The sequence below is a fragment of the Clinocottus analis genome, unplaced genomic scaffold, assembly GCF_023055335.1.
Source record: "Clinocottus analis isolate CAN_PGR_092001 unplaced genomic scaffold, fCliAna1.0.p SCAF_5, whole genome shotgun sequence".
In the NCBI taxonomy this organism is placed as follows: Eukaryota; Metazoa; Chordata; class Actinopteri; order Perciformes; family Cottidae; genus Clinocottus; species Clinocottus analis.
Window position 1 is genome coordinate 10129128 of NW_027176207.1, and position 22880 is coordinate 10152007.

The following is a 22880-nucleotide window of genomic DNA, read 5'->3' on the forward strand; positions in this document are numbered from 1 at the left end:
TCTTGTATGAATATATAGACGAACTGCAGTTAAAAAAGATTTTTTTAATGTTACTCTTTTACTTAAAAAATGTTCAGTATGATTAGAAATACATAAATAATTGAAAAAAATACAGTTGACTGAAGTAATAAATGTGAAAAAAATGCTGTTTACAAACCTAACTTTAACATCACTAGAAAACCCCTAGATGACAGTCGCGTCTTTATCAAGGTTACTACTCGTTGCAGTCCTGGAACACATTAATAATATTAATGGAATAAAGGTAATCCACGTGTGAGCCAGCGTGGTCTGCTGAGGTCTGAAGCCCTCCACGTTGGAGACGGGGCCTCCTCTGTGTTCGTCCTCCTCCTCAATCATGAACCACCTCTCTGGCTGGGCTGCATGTGCTCCTGGACCCTCTCCAGCACCTCCTGCATCCTCCTAAGCTACAGAGGGGAATAAATGAGGTGAGTGGTGAAAGCATCTTTAACCCAGTGGCTGAACCAGTCAGTTGTAAAGAGTAACGTACCTCTTTGTCTTTCTCAAATAGTCTTTCCGAGCTTTGAGAGTCAGGAGGAGCCAGCGGCAGAGGAAAATCGGCCTCGCTATGCTCTCGATGCTTCTCGCGCAAACTAAAACCCAGATTCACACCCACATGCATACAAAGAAAACACAACCTGCGTGAGCGTCGGACTCAATCCTCACAGAAAATATCAGATGGCAGTGCATGTTCTGCATGGATTCATTGTTCTTTTTCAACAGCCTATATTGTATTTAAAACGTACTGTGAACAAACCCATCTCCTCGGCGCTATGATTATTGAAGTAGCTTACAGTTGTAACTGACCGTTGAATCCAATAAAGAAAGTTCAATTGAATAATTCTTTAACAATATTTATTGTCAGTTTAAAAATGGAACTGAATGAATTATAAATAATAAATATTCTAATAATAACTACATGTTCTTTTCTCATGTCAATCGACTAAGGGCTGGATTTAAAAATAAAGACAATTACTAAAGAAAGCTTTTGAAAAATGTTTATCTTAAAATAAAGCACTTCATTTTAGGTAAATGAATAGAACTTCTGCCCTGCAGCTTCATTCATTTATGCACTTTTAAGTGTTCTCATTCAAAAAAGCCACAATATTATATTCTTCTCATCTTGCAATTATAAATTTGTGAGCAAGGACTTAATGTTTCAGGGTTCTGATCGTATTGGATCGTATCAGTGACTATAACAATAACAACAACAAGAAGGAACATTTAACTATAAAAAGTGAAAGTATAAAAGTTTAGATAAAAACAAGTAAGCAATAAGTAAATAAGTAAGGATGCAAGTAAAAATAAAAAATAAAACAATCAATAATAATAATAATAATAAAGGTAAAGTAAAGTGCACGAAATGAGGTTATTTATTTTTTTAAAGTAACAAGTGAAGGGTAAAGTGGCGAGTGACTTTAAATGTGAGGTGTGGAGAGACTTGCAGGGGAGAGAAGGGAGAGAAGGGAAGGTCTTGGGGGAGACAGAGTCAGTCAGTGGGGGACCCGGGCTCTGTTGATGAGCCCGACTGCTGCTGAGAAAAAAAACTGAGGTCTTGGTCCTGATGGACCTCAGCCTCCTGACAGAGGGAAGGGACACGAAGAGTTTATGTCCAGGATGAGAGGGGTCGGCCGCAATCTTCCCTGCCCGCTTCAAAGTCCTTGAAGCGCACAAGTCCTGGAGGGACGGCAGATTGCAGCCAATCACCCTCTCGGCAGAGCGGATGATGCACTGCAGCCTGATGTGAGTGCCCAAAAGATTTGCGCTTTGTCTCTTAGTGGCACATCGTATTGCCTTTTAATATTTGCCACGGTCTCTGAACATATGAAACATCCTGGTTTTGAACTTCCCGTTTACATTTCTCTTTTGGAGAACAACATTTGAAACAACTTCTCTAACTTTCGTACTATTACGACTGTTCGGCTTCTCGTCCCATCTGTTTGTATCTCACTGGAGCTGCGACGCTTATCAGAATATGCCTATTTGATTGAGTAACATCCTTTGATGTGCAACGTGTGTAATGGATTGGTGTGTTTCCTGGACTGCTGAATGAGTGCCGTAAGCTAGAAAAGCTACGGCAGTTAAAATTGAAGTGCTCAGTCAAAATGCAATGGTTTAATTCAATTTAATCGGTCTTAGGTCCAGGTCCGGAAACGACGGCGTCTGGTTTAAGAACTGGACCGTGGTGTGCCTATTATTGATCCCTGGCCTAGAAAAACCAACGTAAAAGGTAAGTGTGTGAAATAATCATCAAGACATATGTGAAACTAATGGTTGCCCACAAATAAGCAACTTCAATCAAACAGTGGCCCTCAGCATCCTGACACCACCCACCTGCGTTTCTTCTCCTGCACCACCATGTGTGTCATATTTTTAATGCACTGGGCTCTATAGTTTTCATAGAGTGTGTCCCCTGTCACATCCTTCAGGTCCTGCATGTGAGTCCTCACCAGCATGTTCCTCAGCAGCAGGAAGTCAGAGTAAGCCGGGTCCTCCACTGACCATGCAACGACAACGTGATACTAGATTAGACTGCTTTTTCTTTGTTATCAAATAGAACAAAAGTAATGGCAATGTGATACAAAATCAAGAATAAAATGTTCAAAGCCACTATAAAATTCGTTAAGAGAAATTACAAATACATCTGTAAAAGAAACTCTGTGTTTGTGTGTATTACCTTCTACCACACCCCAGGGATAGACACGGCCTCTGAACTTGCGACCTTCATTCTCCACCTGAATATTACTCCCAATTACTGCAAATGGGGTGCTCTTCTGCAGAGAGAGTCAAAAACAAGAATCTGTCTTAACGTGGATGAGACTTTTAAACAATGTGAAATTAGAGTCAACGAAAAAACCTTGAGTGCCTGGTCCTGTTTCTTAAACTCTTCGTCCTCATCTGAATCACACGCAGGAAACTGGTAGATGTTGATCCCAAACTGCTCAATCTCCTCATTGATCTGGAGTACACGGACACATTGAAACAATAAGGCTTGAGAGAAATAGACAGAAATAAAAATAAAACTCCTCCATTGTGTGTGTTTTATGATTTCATACCTTCAACTTCTTTTTGTGGACCTCTGCTTGTGTCATGCTATCAGCTTTGGCCACAACAGGAACTATGTTGACTCTGTTATGCAAAGCCTTCATACATGCCACATCCAGAGGCCGGAGACTGATGTTACAAAAAAATGAAACACATGTATACATGTATGTTATTGCACACATGCAGGAACATTCCAAAAAGGTATCGAACAACTTTTAAGTCAGGCTGTTGCAGTACTGTTTTACTAGTTTAGCCTCATGGGCAGAAGTACAACATGTCGTCAGCGTACCCGTGGCCAAATGGAGAGATGAAGTAGAGGCAGCAGTGCACTCTGTTGTCCTGGATGTTCCTTCTGTCCAACCCGCTCTCGTCTCTGAAGTACTGTTCATACTGCATGTCGATGTAATCTGCAATTGTATTCCAGCTGATACAGACAGACACATCAGTGAGTAAAACAACGCCACAGGCGGATAGCTGACAGTTTGAAATGTGAGGAGACAATGAAAGAGTATTCAGTGTGCTTGTGAGGCATTGGAGCTCTTCTTTGCTCTAACTTTCAACCCTGTCCAACAGCAGCAATGCCATTAACACAGTGCCACGTCTGGGTCAAGATGCCTGAGTTTGAAGGAGGAAAATAATGCTGCGGGCGCATGTTGATAACCTCACCTTTCTGTGTTGTTGATAGCGTCTCCGAATCCCGGTGTGTCTATGATGTTGAGCCTCACTCTGATTCCTTTCTCTTCGATGTTGATGCTGTGTTTTGTGATGTTGACTGTTTTATCAATCCGTTCTGCAGAGGCATACATAAGTGCAAAGTAACTAAATCTACACAAGCTACAAGTTAACAGTGTGTGCAAACATGTACAAGAACGTGTGCACACCTCAGGGTTCAGAGAGGAGTAGCGGCATCAACAATTTGCACAACAGAAAAGAGAGCTAGCAAAGTCATTTTTCCCTACACAGACACCATTGATTGCATAGTCTAGTTCCACTTATTTTCCCATAACGTAATATAAGTCACACATGAATAAATAATAAAACTAATCTCACCTTCTGCATTAGGAACCTTCCTGTCTTTGTAAAGGTCTGTGAGGAACAAACGGTTGATCAGTGTGGATTTACCGAGGCCAGACTCCCCTACAGAGAGAAAGAGACAACCCAGACCTCTAGCATGAGTAAACTATCACATCCAAATGTGCAATGTCTGTATTCCTCTCAATAATCCAAAAAGAAAATGCTTCTTCACACATAAAACAAGATGACACACTGACTGGATCGCTTTAAGTGATAGTTGAGAAATGTAGAAATCAGAGCAGGTATGTCTGTAATCTACACTGATGAATGCATATATGAGCATTATATCAGTTAATTGACATCTACGTTGATGTTATCAGCTGGATCTTCAAGATTTTTGTAGATGGGTGGTGTGATTGGCAGGGTGTTTATACAAATCCATTGTGCTATACAATTTCTGTTATAGGAGAGATGCTAAATTACGTTATGTAATAACAGCCTGTTAAAGTATCCCATTAGCAGACATATGAAAGGACTCACCTGCCACTAGAAGCGTAAATGTGAAAGCTTTCTTTATAGTCTTTCTCTGGACCTGGTTGGGCAACGTGGCAAAACCCACATACTCTTTGTCCTGATCCTGCAGAATAAAACACAATGTCATGTTAACACATGATAGTCATAGTAACAACCATCACTTTAGTGGCCTGACCTTGACAATATGACCCTCATCCTGACCTGGATCCTCTGACTGGGGCCAAACCGCCTCAGTCCGGTCTAATACCTGTTAACCACGTCGACATGCAGCTCTGAATTGATCAGAAAGTTAATCTCTGACCTCCGTAAATAACTTTAGACTACGGTTGTCCTTGACCAAAGAAATATACTACCACTCACTAATTGATTGGCTGGTTTATCAAACAACAAAGAATTCTGTAGAAAAATCACCACTCGAAGCCATTTTAGCTGAATACAACCAGAACAACAAATGAATTTATTAAGAGAGGGCAGCCATATTTAAAACAGAAATTATGTAACTTGGGGGCTTCTTCTAACACAGGTTCTGGCACACAGAAACACACCTCTGGAGAGTCATAAGAGTCAAAGTGCCCCCAGGGGCTGTGTGGGCGCGATGCAGGGCTGAGTGGACAATCCATAGACACTTGAGAGATGAGCTGCCTCCTCGGCGACAAGAACTGAAAATCTGCATTTGGTCCCATGCGACTTGGTCTATGGGGGACTGTCGGAGAGCCAGTAGGGTTGCACGGGCAGGCACTGGGCCCGGTGGGGATCTTGTGGAGGCCATTGGCTGCTGTCCCAGTTCCCACTGCCCCAGGGTGGACCGGTGCCCGGTGGTCTGATTTCTGATGCTGGCCGCTAGGCTGAGAGATGGGAGGCAGATCCCTCATGGCGTAAGGAAACGGAGTGTCCTCATGGTCCTTAATGGACAGACTGGACAACTGTGACAGGAGGCACATTATGGATTTGTATGTACAATTGGAAGTTTAAAAAATATAGCTCACTTTTAATTAAAACTAAAAGGGGAGAGTTTTTTTTTTCTTCCTATTTACTGCTCTGCTAGGAAAGATGGTGGCATAATAATGACTTTCCCCTGAAATGAAATGTAATAATCTTTAATCCATGTATGCATCATTGATATCACAAACTGACTAAGTGGCTGCTGGTGGCCACAGTCATTGTCATGCTCTCTGAATACAGCGTAATGAGTCTTCTTGGGCTACCCTTTCTTCACTGATTAGTCCTGACAAGTGATCCCATTATACCATTACAGAGGCCTTCCTCCATCTGTCCAGGAAGGGGAAAGACCAACACACCGCCTGGAGTTGGAGGCTAGTAAACAGTAGTGTCAAACTGGATATACTGACTAAACTGAAGTCATACTACAAAGAAATATAAAGTTCACGGTCCATCTTTCAGTGTGGAGCTTATAGCTAATGGTTACAAATATACATCAGGTGCCATATGACTGACTATGCAGCCAACACCTGCTTTGGTTACCTCACAGGTGATATCCCCACAGAGCGACTGTTACCGCTATTATGAGCAGTCAGAACACCCAAGAGTCCACACCTGCTTTAAAGTAGGCTCATATTGTCCTGTTGAGGCCCAAACACAGCAGAACAGAACAGGCTGCTGGCCTGAGCAGTCTGCCATCCCACTATCTGTCAGCTCTCATTACCCACAAAGCTTTGCAGCAGGCTTAACCCAGCTTCTAATGCTATGAACAGTTGGGGGGTTGGAGATTTAACTCTTAAACACAACACACGCAGGCAGGCACGCACGTGCGCGCGCGCACACACACACACACACACACACACACACACACACACACACACACACACACACACACACACACACACACACACACACACACACACACATGCTACAAACAATATCATTGATGACTTGTCTACATATGTGTCCTACCTCCTTTTCTGAGAAGGTTGCACCTTTTTTGAGCAGAGGGTAGAATATATCAAAGGGAACACATTTAATGTTTGTAAAAAAGACAATACAAATGCACATAGACTTGTTTAAGCTGGGTAATTAGTAGAAAAGTATGGCTGTTGGCTCGCCCAATGAAATAAATAAGTAGCTTTGTGACATGCTCCTGCTAACAATGCACACACTTTAAACTCGTGGAACATACGATTGAGTGACAACATTTCCTCCAGTTTATGTCATCAACACCTGATACAAACCTAATGATGCACTATACGTATTACTACACTTGATTAAAGGGCAAAAATAATATCAAAAATAATAATACAATTAGTGCCGGAAAAAAAAAACACCTAAACATATTGACTCTGGGTGCTGTTTTGATTTTTCGATTAGCTGACTAATTAATATTGCAGAAATGATCGGTTAATATAATAAATCGGAGATGCAACCTAGATGTGTAACAGACGAAGTTACCTTGTCTGCTGCTCCGGAACCTGACCGGGGAGGACATTTGCTCCATGATGCGGACAGCTTCTGCGATTAAAAAAATGTGATTGATGCCAAAAGACCAAACTAAAAAAAAACTAATAAATGTGATGAAGAATCTGGTGCGCGCGGGCTCGTGCACAGACTGATCTCCCAGTGCAATGCAGTCCGCTCTGACGTTGTTTACAGTATAAGTACGAGACGGAGCAGGAACTCAGTTGACCGCAGTCCTGACAGCTCGGTGATAAGACTCAAAAACAGCAGCAGCAGCGAGCTACTGCTACTGACAATAGTCAATAATAATAGTAGTCACATATAATAGTCATATTAATAATAACAATAATAATATATACAATATAATGTATAACAACAACAGTTAGCTACTACTGACAATAATCATACTATGAATAATAATATGCACAAAATAATGTACAACAGCAACAGCGAGCTACTCCTCCTGATAGTTATAATAATGGCAATAATAATGGCAATAATAATAACAATTCTATATGTACAACAATAATATTACAATAACTGATATTACTGCACTTTGCATGCTTATGATCAACATTATGCCAACTGTTTTTGACAATATGAAGCTAGTAAGTTAGTCTCTATATTTAGATTAGCGGTTCGCCTTTAAAAGATAAACCATAAAGCTCACCGTATCCTGGCTGTCTGCCGTTTGTTTCGTGGGTGGGCGTGAAATGACGGTGGAGACAGTCCAGCTATTAGGCTTTTCGCAAAATATACAAGGGTCCATGGAAAACTTTTACACCACTTTCCTCTGAACAGGATTAACGCTAATCAAGAAAAGTCACTTGTGTGACGAGTATTTTTTAAATACGTATCAAATGCGTTGCGAAGAGCAACGTTAACGTAAGTAGGCTACGCTAGTTCTTAGCAACGTTTGGACCGATGGGAACTTACAAATATTTGATATTATACGTGTAGTATTTTATTTTATTTGTTGGAATTCTCATTACATTCCAACATCAATCAATAAATATAATATGAAAACAAGATCGAGTCGGCGCGCACTCGACCCTACATGAAGGCTCTCAAGTGTCACGCATTGAGCGTGACTGTCACGCATTTCGGTCGTAAATCACGCCCTCCCGCCACACGTCGTATTTCTCATGCTGAGGAAAAACTCCAGGCTTAATGTGCTGCAGCGCGCAGACATGACCCTCACCACGGAGGAAACTTGAGAGCCCTGTGAGGGTTAGATCACTCGTCACCGGAGTCTTCCTCGACTCGAGGGCTGAGAGAACCACGTGAGTGTTCTAATAATTGCCTGCATGTTCGTTGTTAACGTTCTTTGTGATATTAAAACTTTATTAATGAGAATGTGGGGGGCGTGTCGTTGCTAACGTGTAACCAGCTAGCTTTATCTGGCTTGCTTTATGTAGCTAGCTTTATCTAGCTAGCTAGATCTTACTTAGCTAGCTAGATCTAGCTAGCTTCCTGTATCATCAGGGCTGGGTTTTTTTGTTTTAATGTAGGGTTAACAGCTCGAAGAATTGTTGGAAATTATGGATATTCACAACTTTAATAATTGACAGCGGTGCTCTACCCAACGTTTTTTAACAGCAAATTACCTAAAGATAATGTGCAGAACGTAGTATTGAACACATATTCACTGGTATTTATGTAATTTGTATTAATTCAGTTGGTGCTGTCTGTTGACTTGGTCAGAGTAATACATTTCTGCAGCAACGGCCACTTTATATGCACATTGTAGACAATCTTGGGTTATATTTGTGGTAGAGCACCAATAGTCCACATATACTGTAATGAGTTTATGCAGGTGTAACAAACTGCTGTTTGTAAACATGTCACTAAACCTGACGGGTTTCGTGTGACCTGATATGTGGAATTAGATCGGTTACACATTGGTGTTTAGGAGGGTACAAACTCTTGAACCCGGTGTGCTGTATTTCATCCCCTGAAGACGACTGAGGGCATTTTACATGCTCTGAACTGCAGAAGGAAGCATTGAGCACCCTAGTTTATTCTGAAATATACTCATTTTTCTTTGCACACAATTTAAATTTAATCACACCACTGAAGAATAGTAAACATTGTAGAAAGAATAGTCTTAGAAAATATATAAATATATATACACACACACACACACACACACACACACACACACACACACACACACACACACATTTTCCTCAAGGTGATTTAATGGTAGGGATTTAACGTCAATTAATAACGTCATTAATTTATATTTATCTTTATTAAGTTACATTTGTACATGCTCAGTATGTTAAATGTTGGCTGAGACATTTAAACATCAAATACAAAAGGCATACTCTTAAACTTGACCCATGCAGTGGAGCTGTAAGTATAAAGTGCCATGTGTTTCACAGCTTCTGGACAAAGTTGACACTGGAGCCCAACCAACACACTGGCCAATACATTTTTACTAGCATCATCAAATATGTTGGCTGATAAGTAAAGATGATCTGTTGCACTAAAATGCCAAAGATATGACTGAGGTCATTTAGAAACAGTGTTGCCATTATGTAGTCTCTCCACAAGAGGACACTGCCAAACGGTATAGAATTTTAGGAATCTATATATAAAAAAAGGTTTGTTCCGGTTGTGTCTTATGTGCTAATGTTATTAATAAGTACCAGCCAATATACTTCAATTTCGAAATCTAAAATGTCAATATCGGTATCAACTAAATACAGTATTGGTGGGGCTCTTGTTGAAACATCTTGGATACTGGTTCATAGAGCAATATGAGGCAAATGTAATGTTCTTGGTAGTTTTCATCAAGCAGCATACAAATATGAACGACTTTTCATGCAAAATATCCCTTATGAATGGAGTGATGTTGCTTGTTATGCTACTGCAGGTTCTCCATGCATTAATCCTTCACACACCTTATGAAATGTTCACTTCTCTTCCAGTTGTTTCAAAAGGCACAAATGTCTTCAAAAAAAGGGGTTTTCTCTCAAAAACCTGCTGTACATTTAGAGAAAAGAACTGTCCTCTGTGGATTTTTCCCATAGCACTCTGCATGTTCTTCTTTGCCTGTTAGAACGACCTAGCAGTGAGTTGTTGACCTTTAGTGGCTGTAAGGGCTCGTCCTCGGCTTTTGGTTTGCTTTTTGGTCCTGAGGCGTTATTGCATTCATAGGTTTCAGACCCATTCTCGCCGTGGTCTGTGCTTGTCGACCTGTAACATGTCAAGCCATGTATGTGTTGCTCTCCGTCCGAATGGCTTTCAGGTATGCTATTTTGGTTTTGGCTCTGAGTGAGGGGTTTAGGCTCTATGTGGTGATTTGTATTTTCTGGATGTTGCATGGGGTCTGAGCTCTGTCTTTGTGGCTGTGAGCGGGGGGTTTGTTCAGTATCCAGGGTCTTGTCCTGGTTGCCAGAGTTGTTTTGATGACTGTGATTAAGCCAGAAGGCTCTGCGGTGCTGCTCTAACTCAGAGAGCAGAGGCAGGCCGATGTCCAGATGCATCAGCAGGTTATCAAGCCACTCCTCCAGCTTTGAAAAGGAAGGACTGAAAGACAAAGAGTTAGTGATTTTAAGTTGTAGAGCTTTCCATGCTCTACTGCAGCAATTAATATTTAGTGAACTTGTCTGCACTGTGTTAGTTTAGTTTGTTATGTAATGCATTTCTTGGATAATTTGTTGTTTGTGTACAGTACATGGGCTCATGCATTGTGATACAGTAGTAGAATGGTCGACTCAACTGCCCAGAAAGTAACCTCAAGACTTCCCGACTGTAATGGTAGCGATAACAGATGAAAAAAATACTTGGTTTTGCAATTTCCTTTCCAACGTAGTTACATTTTAGGTAGTGTTGATGTGGTTGTTGTGTTCACTGAAACTGAACTGAAATGTACTTTATGTTGTGATGAATTTGTGCAGTCGTACCGTTTATCAGCGTCCATGTCACAGCAGAGGACAGCCAGGGGCAGAAAGGCCGAGGGGCACTGAGGAGGGTGGTACTGCTGCAGGAAACCGGCTACATTCAGCCCAAAGTCATTTGACCGGGGAAGGTAGTCGGGGTCAGCATTCACTCGACCTATAATCTTAATAGAGACAGAGATAGATACAACATTTTCATTAAAATTGATTAGCTGCAAAAAGTATGGATAATATAAGACTGGGTAATATATCTATATTTTATCGATAATGTGAAATGAGACTATCCTCATAGATCTGGGATATCATATAAATTATAGTTATTACAATTATTGCATTACAGTAAAGTGATATACTTTTCTCAGTTTATCAGACTAGTGTTCTAGTACCTTTACCCACTTTATATCAACATTACTGATGACTATTTCTCCAAAATCCAATTTTGAAAATATTTTACTAAATCAGCAATTGTCCAATCTACAATATAGTAGGGCTGAACAATTAATTGCATTTGCGATAAAACACAATTTTCTAATCGCAACGTGCGCGATTACAACGTCATCACGCGCGAGCGAAAGAATGGAGAGAAGCATGCAGTTTAGCCTGAGCCAAAGCTATACTGGAGAGCACAGTGCAGCTTCACAGTCTGAAGGATACGATACCGGTGATAAGGAGGACAACGCCAAGAAAAGGGATCCATCGGAAAATGGGTCAGTGTATTTACTGAACTTTGCAATAGCATATTTACATAGTAACGGGAACTGTAAGCCAGCTACAGCTGCTGCTAACACGGAGATAGTGATAGCAAGCTAACACGACGTAGATGGCTTCAGGGTGTCTATAAGCCTGAACAGTGCATAATAAAATATTGTCCCTATCCCTGTTAACTTTCTTGAAGTGAACTTAGTACGCGTAGTAGTGTTAGATCTCTGTTTTGTGTTTGTAAGACTAACTATTGTGTTCACATTAGCGCTAGCTAACCAGAATTAGCACACGAGCTAACGACACGTAGACGGCTTCAGGGTATCTATGAGACTGAACAGTGCATAATAAAATATTGACACTATCCCCGTTAACTTAGCAACGTTAGCACGTGTAAATGGTGTGTAATCGTTACTCTCTTTCAGTGAACTTACACTAACTATTAGTGATGTATTTTACAGAGAGGATTCACAGCTGCCAGGGTCCAGAGGACAACATACAGCATCGCTGTAGCAGGCTCCAGTCCGTCTCTGCAGATCACCAGGCCGCACGCAGGCCGCAAAGCCAGTCACAGCTTATCATTACCAACATATGATAAATTTGATTTCAGACATTTATTTACATGTGTCTACCATTTTATTCATATATTCCACTGCTTTTGTGAACCTAAGACCCTTTGGTAAAACAATTTTTAGCACCAAAACAGTTGAACCACATGAGTAAAGGTATGTTTTCACAAGAGATATGAAGAAGTTCCAAAATAGTATATGTATTTTTTCAGCTTCAGGACCATAATATCACTTTACACTGCCTTAGGACACAAAATAGAGAGAGATGTGTTGATTAGTAATCAGGAAGCTAAATATATACAAATATTAAAATCATTCATTATGTTTTGTTGGGAAAAAGAAGATAAAATGTAAAAGAAAAAAAAAATCGCATATTAAATCGCAATCGCAATATTGGGAGAAAAAAAATCGCAATTAGATTATTTTCCCAAATCGTTCAGCCCTACAATATAGTTGCAACAACAATAATAAAACATAGAAAATTCATACTATTTGATATGTATCCATACCACCGGCCTCTATGATGATACAGTCAGTCAACGCTACTTTTAGTAAAATTCTTCTTTGCCCAGATGTTCTTACCTCACATATCATGATACCAAAGGAAAAGATGTCGACCCGTTCGTCATAGCTTTTCCCTAAGAGGTGCAGAGGAAAGATTGGAAAATGTGAGCCACATCTTTTGCCCATGGTAGAGATGTTGAGATCATGTTTTCTGTGTATTCATGAAACCTGCAAATAGACCTCAGAATAATTTCAGGTTTCCCACTTGCTCCCCCCTTATTTCCATATTTTGCTATCTTGCAGCACTTCTTGCATCATGTGGCAAGTTAAGGTCAGTCAGTTCTGTTTTGAAACTTCACTCAGAGTATACCTAAGGTAATCAGGTGTCCAATGATTTGTTTTAAGTGTCTCCTCTATTATAGCATTAAGAAAATGTAGTTCAGGGCCTCAAGGCTACAAAAGGTGTTAGAATTAGTTACATCATACTGGGATCTCTTTACTTTCACTACACACAAGCCTCTGTCAAATCATACAGGTCCCAAGATAACTGATCTGCACTCACCATGGATCATCTCAGGGGCCATCCAGTAGGGGTTTCCTACCACAGTGTAGCGCTTCCTCCGGTCAGGCCTGCGGAGCTCTGAAAGCATCCCTTTTGCTTTCCGTTCCAGTGAGGATGTCCCAGTCTGATTCCTATCCTTCATTACTAGCCTGGCTAGTCCAAAATCTGCCACCACCACAGACTGGTTCTAAACAAGGAAGGAGGTGGACAGAGAAAGAAGAGAGAGGGAAAAATGTAAGGAGCATTTATATTATTTTGTTGTTTTTTAAAGCAGTAGTTTGAATCATTTCCCATAAACCTATTAGCTTCTTTTGCCACCTTGAAATCAACTATGTATGCAACAAGAAAAACATTAAGTAAAAACTATACAGTACAGAGTTTGGTCTTTTTAGTTTTACATTTTTATAATTTAAAACATAAGGAAATACAGTCTTATTGTTGATGTTCAAAACATTTGAATATCTAAATTGATAATCCAAATAATCATACAACTTTAACAAACAAAAGTTACATTTATGTTTAAAATGTAAGAAACTATAAATCAGTTTTTTCCCAGGTTATTTTTTAGGTAGATGACCTGTTTTGTGGATTGGCGCTGCTGGTTAAAATAGATAGACTTGAAACCAATTCAACATTAGAATTGGATCCAAAAGGAAGCTGGCTTTCAAAAGCTAATCCTAGTTTTGTTTGTTTATACTAAGTACACAATTTATGGAAATTGAATAAAGCAAGCAACATATTAATGTAACACCTTAACACTGTGGGGAAATTGTAATTTGTGATGGGTTTGTGTACCCTACTGTGAAGTATTTGATGTCCGCTGATGTGTGTGATGCAACCACTTTACCTCTCTGACCAGGCAGTTGTGTGAATTCAGATCTCGGTGGATAACATTCATGGAGTGTAGATAGGCCTTAGAAAGAGAGATGTTATATACGTTAGGAAAAGTTGGTACTAGATTACGCAATGGTTTGGGATATGAACCATGAAAGACTCACCATCCCAGCTGCAATGTCTTTGGCATAACCTACTCTTGTACTCCAGGAGAAATCCTCCCCCTACAGTAAACAGAGTGATCAACATACTGTGTACGTGGACTCTGATAGTCCTCATGGAGTTTTAACTTACCATTTTTATGATGGTCTCTCGGAGAGTTCCACCCTGAATGTATTCAGAGACAAAGTTTATCCTTTTGTCTTTATAAAACAGTCCAATGAACTTGAGGACATTGGGATGCTCCAGACATCGCATCACCTTCACCTGTATAAGTTGAGAGGAAGAATGGTGAAGCAAGTGTTTCATGTTACCTTAGCAGCATGGACATATCTCACAGGTAAGATCGTGACCTAGATAGGGTTAATACTGTGTTTAATGGAAAAAAAAACAGTTTACTTATCAACTTAAAACCTAGTTAGGGCTCCTATAGTGAAGAGCACTATCTTCCTTAACTTAAACCTGTTTCATCTTTAGTAGTCTCCTAAACAAAAATGACCACCAGTGGCGTCTTAATAGGTTAACTTCCTGCTCTAATGACTAATTTACCTCTTTTAAGAAAGTCTTCTGCGTCTCTTCGTCAAAACGTATCAACTCTTTCATCACCATCACCTCCCCTGTCTCCTGATGCGTTACCTTGACAACAAGAAGTTAATCACAATGCTGATTAACATCAATTTTATAATAGAAACGACTAGGTGTAGAGTTGTTAAGAATGTTTTGAGAAAGACACCCATCATGAGTAAAGGGAAGAGTAACTGCAGTACCTTGACAGCCTGTCCAAAGAAGCCCTTGCCCAGCACTTCTCCGTGGATGAGGTCCGAAGGTCTGAAGATGCGATGGGTCCGCTCTCCAGCATCCACACGAAGAGACTCTGAGCGAACCATGTCTCTCCTATGTGATAAAAGTGACTTATCTATACTACAGCTGCGTCTGAGAAAGAAAAGAAAGACTCAGACAGAGAAAGGAAGAAGAGTAATAATTCAAAGTAAACCGAGAGTCTGCATTTACAGAATATGTCTGGATCGCATTCCCATGGTTCCTCTGTGCTGAGGAGGCGAGAGGCTCATGCTGATTGGTTCATCCGTCTCATCCCCTGGACTTGGCTCTTCTTCCAGACTTGGGAGTTTGTGGGTTAAAGAAACTTTGTCCCGCACACAGGGGTCACGACAGCTGAGGTCGTTCTCTGGAGTGTTTGAGCGAAGGAGGTCATCGGTAGACTGCGGATTGTGTTCAATGGTTAGCTGCAGTGGTCGGCTTGTGTCCTGCATCACACTGTTTATCTAGAGGAAAGGATATCATATTGACCTTTCGTGACCTTTTTGTTTTTCCGTCTTAATTGTTAAGTTGTGTTTTGTGGATGGCAAAAAGTGGAACCAGTTCTCATTAGGTAATTTGAGGCCTACCTCATCTGGAGAAATGTTGTGGACAGGAATGCCATTGACCTCTAGTACTCGGTCACCATTGTGGACGGAGGACAGCAGTTCAGGGCTGAGGGCAGCTGTGTCCAACCTGAGGGAGAAAGACAATGAGTTAATGCATGCAGGAAAGTAAGACCCAACAAGCCAGTGTTGTTGGCTCTGACTTGCACTAACTAAAGACAAAGTTCACTCCTGGTCATGTCTTGGATTCAGAAACTCACGCTGTCACAGTGACAAGAGGGCCTTCCTCTTGGCTAAGGTCAGTGGTGAAAGTCAGGGCTCGTCGGGCACCTGCATGGGGAGGGAGAGACACTAGTGCTACCATGTGGGGACTCTTGGTGAGTGGAGAAGCTGACCTCGCAGCTGATACTACACCCTGGCAGAAACAGTGGCCACTGCAGAATGAACAAATCAAGAGATGGAATAAAGGGCAATCATCACAATCATACATCTATACATAGTTTACACATTTTGTTAGCTTTCAACATGAAGAAAATTCAGCTTCAGACATTATTTCTTTCCTTTCAGCTTCAAACTTACCAGTAGAGCTTTGTGCGTTCGACAAGCGTGTAGGTGTCTCCATCTCCAATGAACATTTCACAGCTTACACAAGTAAAGCACTCTGTGTGGTACTTTTGCTCTCCAGCAACCTGTTTAGACAGTGTGGTAAAATAAAAGGCAGAAGCAACGTCATAATATTGTTTTATACAGAAGATGATGTTTGGTACGTAAAGGGACCAAATGAAGAGTTCTTTCTGTGCATTCTTGCAACAGGACATTGTAGTGTCAGGATGTTTTCAGAGGATATCCTCTGGCGTGAGTGTTGAAAGAAAAAATGCATTTACTTTCATACCAGGAAGAAACCAAGAGAGTGGAAGGCTTTGTATGTCTGAATAGTTGGTGTGTCATGCTGAGATTTGATATTTCTTGTTATAGAGATTATTGCCATGTTTCTAACTGAATATTACATTATAGATATCTTGATATTTGTATGGCCAAGTCTCAGTTGCAAGAAATGGTGGCTTTGAATGATCAATAGCTATTTTTAAACTAGCCAACCAAATATCAATCAATTTGTTATTGGCTGCGTACAAAATGTTTTGGTGGGAGTAAGCCGAAAAACAGACTACGTGGTTTATATGCTCTCTGGCTTGGTCTTTAACTGCAATGTTGAGACTAATTAGAAAGAAATGTTTGTGAGCATCCCAAAAATAAGAAAGTATTGATTCGCAAATTAGCCTTTCCTCTTATGTAGTCTAGAAGTGCATGAACAGAAAGTGTGTGGTCCGCACGGACAAAAATATAAGCAACAGTTTTACTGCAACCCTCTCTTTTTGATTATCTATCATATTTCATAACAAGAGTAATTCCTATTAATTGAAGCCCTAATTTGAGATATTTCCAGTGATTATCATGTCACCATAATGAGTCCTGTTGTGATGGTCTCTTTGCAGCCGTGGCAGTGCTCTCCATAGCGGGTCCAGTAGTGCTTCTTACAGTAGAGCTGTCCCTCTCTTTCATAGTACCAGTGAGACAGGAGGCAGCCGCAGTCACAACACCTAGAGAACAGTGCGAAGCAGGGATGAGAGAAAGAGAGAGAGAGAGAGAGAGAGTGGTATGTGGAAACAAGAGAAAATGAAGATTAAGAGGTGATGTAAGATGATAGGTACTTCAGAGGTGTGTTAGAGCAAACTAACATGAGCCTCATCTGTAAAAGGAACACTTTAGACTTGCGAGCAAAGTCAACTTAGAGATCGATACCCCAGGGTCAGGGACAACACTTTCAGACCAGTTGGACCATAAATTAGTGTCTTCAGTGGAGCCTTTTTTTTTTTTACATAGTTGTGTTCATTGTCACTGAGACGCATAACCCTTCCTCTCTTGACGTCTTTGACCCCCCTGCTTGTGTTAAATGACTGTGATTATTTTATTCGTCACAAATACAGGTAATGTCACTGTCATTGTGTTGAAATGATTCATGATCCAGTTCCTTGCAGAAGTATTCACCCCACTTTGGTGTTTTTTTCTATTTTGTTGCAGTACAAACCTGGATTTCAAGTGTATATTTATTTAGATTTTCTTTGATGGACCAACACAAAATAGTGAAAAAGTTCAAATGAAACGATGAACAAACTGATGACTTTTGCACAATTATGTATCCACATGCTTTGCTATGAAGCCCCAAAATAAGAGCTAATAATAATAACTCAGTCTCCCTGTGTGCAGTTTAAGTGTCACATGATGTCTCAAATAACCATTTAATACAAAAAGAATCCAGCACCACAACAAACCTGCTAAATGAGGAAAATACTCATGGACCAGGCAAGGAGGGCACTAATCATAAAGGCATCAAAGAGACCCAAAACAACCCTGCAGTATCCATAGAGGAGATTGGAGTATCTGTCCATAGGGACACTTTTAGCCGTACACTCCATAGATTTATACCAAAAGGTATGTGGGAGACTCCAAATGTGGAATCTTATCATTTTTCTTACAGGTTGGTTGTGGTGCCATATTTTTCCCATTTTGTAATAAAGAATTTAATGGTCTTTAATTTTCTGTCACGTGACTTTATTTAAATAATTATATGATTTTTTTTAAGGTAATTGGTAACACTCAACCTTATTTTGTGGCTTCATAATACATATTAGTAATACATAAGCATGCATCACTTTTCAGTTTTTTGTTTTTGTATTTCTTGAAACTAACTTTTTTAAGTTAAACACAATTACGATTCAATTATGTATCCAACAAAATAGGAAAAACTGCCAAGGGGTGAATACTTTTGTAAGACACTGACAGAGAGCACATTTAGCCAGATGCCAGACTAATACTGCGTCTTACAAAAGGACTACTCATGTAGGGCCACTAGTGTGTCACATGTCTTCACTTCGCTCCAGAGACACACCCACTCAAAGATTGCAAAATAGAGCTAAACAAAGTGGAAACATTACAGCAGTTTAAAAATCTCTTTTTGTTTGATTGCAGCTCAACATGTTCACTTTCATTCCTTAAAAAACTGGAACAGAAACTCTAAAACTGGCCTTGAATGGTGAATAATACCAAAAACCTGCTTCCTTATCGCTTCAATGCAACAGCCTTAGTGGGAAGTGACTTCCTGGACAGGGTACCACCCCATGTTTCCTCTCTCCCAACCTTTACTGTGAATGTCATGCTGACTTTACAGAAGGGAAAGAACAGGTTTCTTTTCTATTAAGAATAAAGTAGGTGGAGGGTTTCTTATTATATACAGTGACAATGTTTCTCTGTTATCAATCCTATCATTTTATTGAGTAGTCTTAAATCTTGGAGCACAAAGTTGTAAAAAGCATGGTCCTCCATCTACAACTAAATGTCTTGCTAATCACTTGTCGGCTTGTTCTTCTCTTTCTTCGCTTCAGTCCAAAGAAACTGTGGTTGCCCCCGTTTCGAAATGGTAGAGATTTTAAATACTTCATGTAACTGGGAATAGCATTGCTTTTTTGGTCTTTCGGTTCACTGCTGCAGCACTTTTTCAGGAGGACTTGAGTAAAGTCACAGTCACTCACAGGAGTTTCTACTCTGAACACATACCAGCTGGGGAAACAGTGCACTATGGGAAGTACAGTTAGAGATCATAATTGCTGAGGAAATAATTAAGTAATAAAACCATCAGGCAGCTGCAGTTTTTTCCCCCCCGACCCTTTGTCTTTGTTGTTCCTCTGCTGGCAACGGATGTGCGGCCTCTCTGCTTCCCATCTGCGATTTCCACCTTGACATCTGGTCGTGAGGAAGCTGAGTCGTTTATCCTCTCTCTGTTTCCTACTGTATCTCCTCACGTTACTCTCACCTGACTTTTGCTGCATGTTATGCTTATATTTAGCCATTCATAAATCACCTGAGATATGTTCCTGTGTCACTAAAAGTGCCAGCACCTGGTGTACATAAAACATGTTGTGATCTCAAAACGTTCAGAATCTGATGACGTGTTCTCCTGTGAGGGGTTCCTTTATGTTCTGTCTGTGTTGCCCTGCTGGATTTCTTTTAAAACATTGGAGATATTAAGTGGTAACATTTGTGTTTTTTTGTTAGAGGGATATTGTCTTGATGGTGTTATGAGTGCAGTATTATAAATGCATTGTTTGGTATAGACCGGAGGGATAGTTGTTGATGGGGTAGAACAAACAGAGATCGTTTTGGTTTCACTACTTGTACACACACCCATAGCTGATGTGAAAGTACACAGAATATCAAAGTGCCTCAGGTCACTCATGCGTCTGTTTGTCACGGCAGAGTTGTTTTTTGAGGAAGTATCGCAGATGTTTAATGACAGTGTACTGAGATATTCTATGTTTTACTTTTGCTCACTCTTTCATCCTCTGTTCTCTTCTTTCTCTCACTTGCACAAACACACAGCAGCAAATTGATGACAGTGGCTCTTACCGTCCTTTCATTCCTCTCCGAAACCGTTGGTCCCGTCGTGACATTCCGCCGGTTCACCGGGAGATAACTTTCTCTCTGAAGCAATCCACCCAGTTACGAAAGGAGCTTTTTAGTTGCATGTGGTCATTAACGAATCCTACATGTATTCTGCGGCAGCAGGCGTTGTCTGTTTTTTTGTTACTATCTGCCTCTCGCTCTCTCCATGCGCTCAGAGGCTTCCTGTGCGTCTGAGTTCGCTCTCTAATGGGCACAGAAGCTGAGTGAGAAAACACTCTGACCCACTGACACCAGCTGGCCAGTCTCCCTCTGCTGGCTGCCAAGAAAGAGACATATCCCAGTATAGAAGTTCTGGTCCACCGGTCCTCTCCTGTTACTTCCAGTATTTAGACATCTGCAAGATACAGTTACGCTCCTCAGCAGAGTGCGGAGCTAGATGGGTGTTTATAACAGATAAGATGAGTGTTTTTCTCAGAAGTGTTGAGTGTGTGTTTTGCAATGAGCTCTGTTCCCATTAGCGCAGACTTAATCTCTTTATGAATGCTCCAATTACTGCTCTGCTCTGGTCCTACAGTGAAGCACTCTATTTACGATAGACCACAAACAAAAAGGGAGAACTCAGTTAATTAGGAAAAGAAAAACAATACTAGTCAGTGTGATACCTTCAGCGCGGCTCTGCTGCTGGTAATTTGGCTTGAAGAGCACAAGATGTCCGAGTAATGAACAAACTAAAATGACACCGTTTCTTATTTGATATTTTGTTTCAAAGTACATTTTCTCAAATGTGTTTAGTTTATATCTCCAGACTGTAATTCATAATAGTGATATTCCTGCAAACTGAAAGACACCTCTTGGTATTTAGTTTATACTCTTTGCTTTGTGGACTCGTGGATCGATGCTGTATCTTAATACATAGACGACTGCTACGCTGTCGTGTGCACTGTTAGCTGAGTCCTAATGTCACAAGGACGAAAGTGCCTGAATGCTGCTCTAACTTTGGACGTAGTTTGTTGTTCAGTTTTACTTGTGGTTATCACACTGCAACAACACATCATAACCAACATTGTCCTCTGAATATGTCGCTTCCTTCATTTTACCTTATGCTTATAATATGTTTCACGTATGCTACTGTAGTTGCTTTAAAAGGACAATAACCTAAAACCACTGTCATTGGTCATTTCTTTATTTCAGAGAGCATTGTCTGAAAGTGTACAAAAGTGCATAATTTTCTTCATAGGAACACAGATGTTAAAACACATGTTGAGTTACATAATAGAGATAGATGTAAGCTCAAATGCAAGAGTCAATAACACTTTTTATCCAAATGACATCACAGACTACAATGTAATTTAGCACAATGTAACAAGCAAAACACTCATATTACTCATAATAGTACACAAGTTTGAAAAACTGTTAAAAACAAACATACGAAATATCTAAAATATTTAATAATGTATTAATGCACTTAAATTTGTAAAATGAGACTAAATAGATAAAGCACTAAGCTTTTTCTGCTTTTTGTCAGCATAATTTAAAAAGACTAGCAAACGTGAACAATTTCCCACCAGTGTTAAAGGAGTGACATCAAAAATAGAAAAACAGTATTCAACGCTCCTCAGATGTGATTTCAATGGCTTCTAATCATATTACCAAACATTTAGTTTGAGTTCTTCCCTCAACAGCAAATGTAAAAGCCAAATCAAAGCCACATCATATTATCATAACAAATACATTCTTTTAATAATAAAAATGTATCATGTTCACAAAAAGTTTACATTCATACCAATTGGTGTTATGTAGCTAAAAAACAATGCAGAATCTCACAAGTGTAAACAGCTGAGGACCTGCAGCCTCCACATTTGTTGGTATTGCCGAGGCCTGAGCACAGCACAGACTGCTCTTCAGGGTCACGTCGAAACACCAGCTTCTCAGTTCCCCATAAATTGCAGCCGTCTGTTTCTTTGTCTGTACAGATTATCCAAAAGTTTGCACTTTGAAGTAAAAGCTAAAAACAGTGAATTAATAAAACAAAAATGACACACTGCAGACCCAAGGAAAACCAAGTCTAACTAGGTAGAAGTATGCCCTTTCTTTAACATTGTGTCAGCATGCAGACAGGTCTGAAGGAGCTGCCCGGAGGGTGTCCTTGGTATCAGTCTTCACCCATAGGATCTACCGTGATATTTGCAACGGAACACAAAATATGTTCAACAACAATAAACAAAAACTGTATTATTGTACAGCTTGGCCTCATAATTTAAGAAGAAATCTTGATCAATATGGTGGCGCTCTGCCTGGATCCCCAGAGAGACACAAGGTGAAACCGCTATTCCAATTTCAATTTCATCCCCTGATAGACTTGTGCTTTTTATTGTGTAGTGGTGAACATTTTTCACTCCTTGACCAAAATTTTGAATTGCTGAAGCAGCAGCCTGCCACAAAGGAATGTCCTTGTTTTAAGGAATCACATCACTAACAGGTTGAGAGACGTGCTCTTTCGAAAGAGAACCCTTTTAAAAAATCTAAACAAATGAAAGGTGTAACTTGTGGAATGTGTTGAAGCCCTAACTTCTATGTTAGTTCAGAAATGTACAATCTGTGATCATGCAGTAGCACCACTGTTGTTTTGATGAGGTCACTTCCTGTCTGTTGATCTCTCACTTCCTCCTTCGGCCGCAGTATTTACCCTGACAGCCAGCGCCTGAGTACCACAAGAGAGAACATTATTCTTTACTTTGCATACAATACTGTATGGATACAAACCACACTGTAAAACATGAAAACA

The 22880-nt window shown here is 40.2% G+C and overlaps 2 protein-coding genes and 1 long non-coding RNA gene across 8 annotated transcripts; all 3 read right to left on the bottom strand.

Annotated features, from left to right (window-relative positions):
* Nucleotides 1-24: 24 nt before the first annotated feature.
* On the bottom strand, nucleotides 25-756 carry LOC137802481 (uncharacterized). Its single transcript, XR_011079974.1, has 2 exons — nucleotides 509-756; nucleotides 25-425 (listed from the first exon to the last, which is right to left on the bottom strand). It is a non-coding gene; the product is annotated as an uncharacterized lncRNA (long non-coding RNA).
* Nucleotides 757-2118: 1362 nt separating this feature from the next.
* On the bottom strand, nucleotides 2119-7880 carry LOC137802479 (septin-4-like). 5 transcript variants are annotated; one of them, XM_068600379.1, is made up of 12 exons: nucleotides 7691-7880; nucleotides 7015-7074; nucleotides 5157-5534; nucleotides 4618-4714; nucleotides 4114-4200; nucleotides 3730-3853; nucleotides 3353-3487; nucleotides 3075-3192; nucleotides 2876-2977; nucleotides 2696-2792; nucleotides 2353-2515; nucleotides 2119-2227 (listed from the first exon to the last, which is right to left on the bottom strand). In XM_068600379.1, exons 1-12 carry the CDS (start codon nucleotides 7787-7789, stop codon nucleotides 2134-2136), a joined length of 1554 nt encoding a protein of 517 aa, XP_068456480.1. In that variant the 5' UTR covers nucleotides 7790-7880; the 3' UTR covers nucleotides 2119-2133. The 5 variants fall into 5 exon arrangements, with proteins under 5 accessions (XP_068456480.1, XP_068456478.1, XP_068456479.1 ...); XM_068600377.1 differs by lacking the exon at nucleotides 5157-5534 and adding an exon at nucleotides 6523-6545 and having other exon boundaries at nucleotides 7691-7851; XM_068600378.1 differs by lacking the exon at nucleotides 5157-5534 and adding an exon at nucleotides 6523-6545 and having other exon boundaries at nucleotides 7015-7071; nucleotides 7691-7830.
* A 1297-nt stretch (nucleotides 7881-9177) lies between these two features.
* LOC137802477 (LIM domain kinase 1-like) lies at nucleotides 9178-20371 on the bottom strand. 2 transcript variants are annotated; one of them, XM_068600370.1, is made up of 15 exons: nucleotides 20099-20371; nucleotides 17097-17235; nucleotides 16217-16326; nucleotides 15898-16071; nucleotides 15662-15767; nucleotides 15267-15538; nucleotides 15023-15188; nucleotides 14805-14891; nucleotides 14391-14522; nucleotides 14261-14320; nucleotides 14110-14175; nucleotides 13263-13449; nucleotides 12779-12834; nucleotides 10935-11092; nucleotides 9178-10557 (listed from the first exon to the last, which is right to left on the bottom strand). In XM_068600370.1, the coding sequence occupies exons 1-15, from the start codon at nucleotides 20140-20142 to the stop codon at nucleotides 10020-10022; spliced, it is 2295 nt and encodes a 764-aa protein (XP_068456471.1). In that variant the 5' UTR covers nucleotides 20143-20371; the 3' UTR covers nucleotides 9178-10019. The 2 variants fall into 2 exon arrangements, with proteins under 2 accessions (XP_068456471.1, XP_068456472.1); XM_068600371.1 differs by lacking the exon at nucleotides 20099-20371 and having other exon boundaries at nucleotides 15898-15994; nucleotides 17097-17184.
* Between the last annotated feature and the right edge of the window lie 2509 nt (nucleotides 20372-22880).

Bases quoted from the DNA above. Each gene is read 5' to 3' on its own strand.
- LOC137802477 (XM_068600370.1), bottom strand. From the start codon at position 20,142: ATGTCACGACGGGACCAACGGTTTCGGAGAGGAATGAAAGGACG. The intron at 15,768-15,897 runs GTGAGTTTCTGA...TTTCTCCCTCAG, and splicing joins CCTCTTGTCACTGTGACAGC to GTTGGACACAGCTGCCCTCA. The intron at 13,450-14,109 runs GTAAAGTGGTTG...TTCCTTGTTTAG, and splicing joins ACAACTGCCTGGTCAGAGAG to AACCAGTCTGTGGTGGTGGC.
- LOC137802479 (XM_068600379.1), bottom strand. From the start codon at position 7,789: ATGGACCCTTGTATATTTTGCGAAAAGCCTAATAGCTGGACTGTCTCC. The intron at 3,854-4,113 runs GTGAGATTAGTT...ATGCCTCTGCAG, and splicing joins GAAGGTTCCTAATGCAGAAG to AACGGATTGATAAAACAGTC. The intron at 2,228-2,352 runs GTGGGTGGTGTC...TGGTTTTTCTAG, and splicing joins GTGCAGGAGAAGAAACGCAG to GCCAGGGATCAATAATAGGC.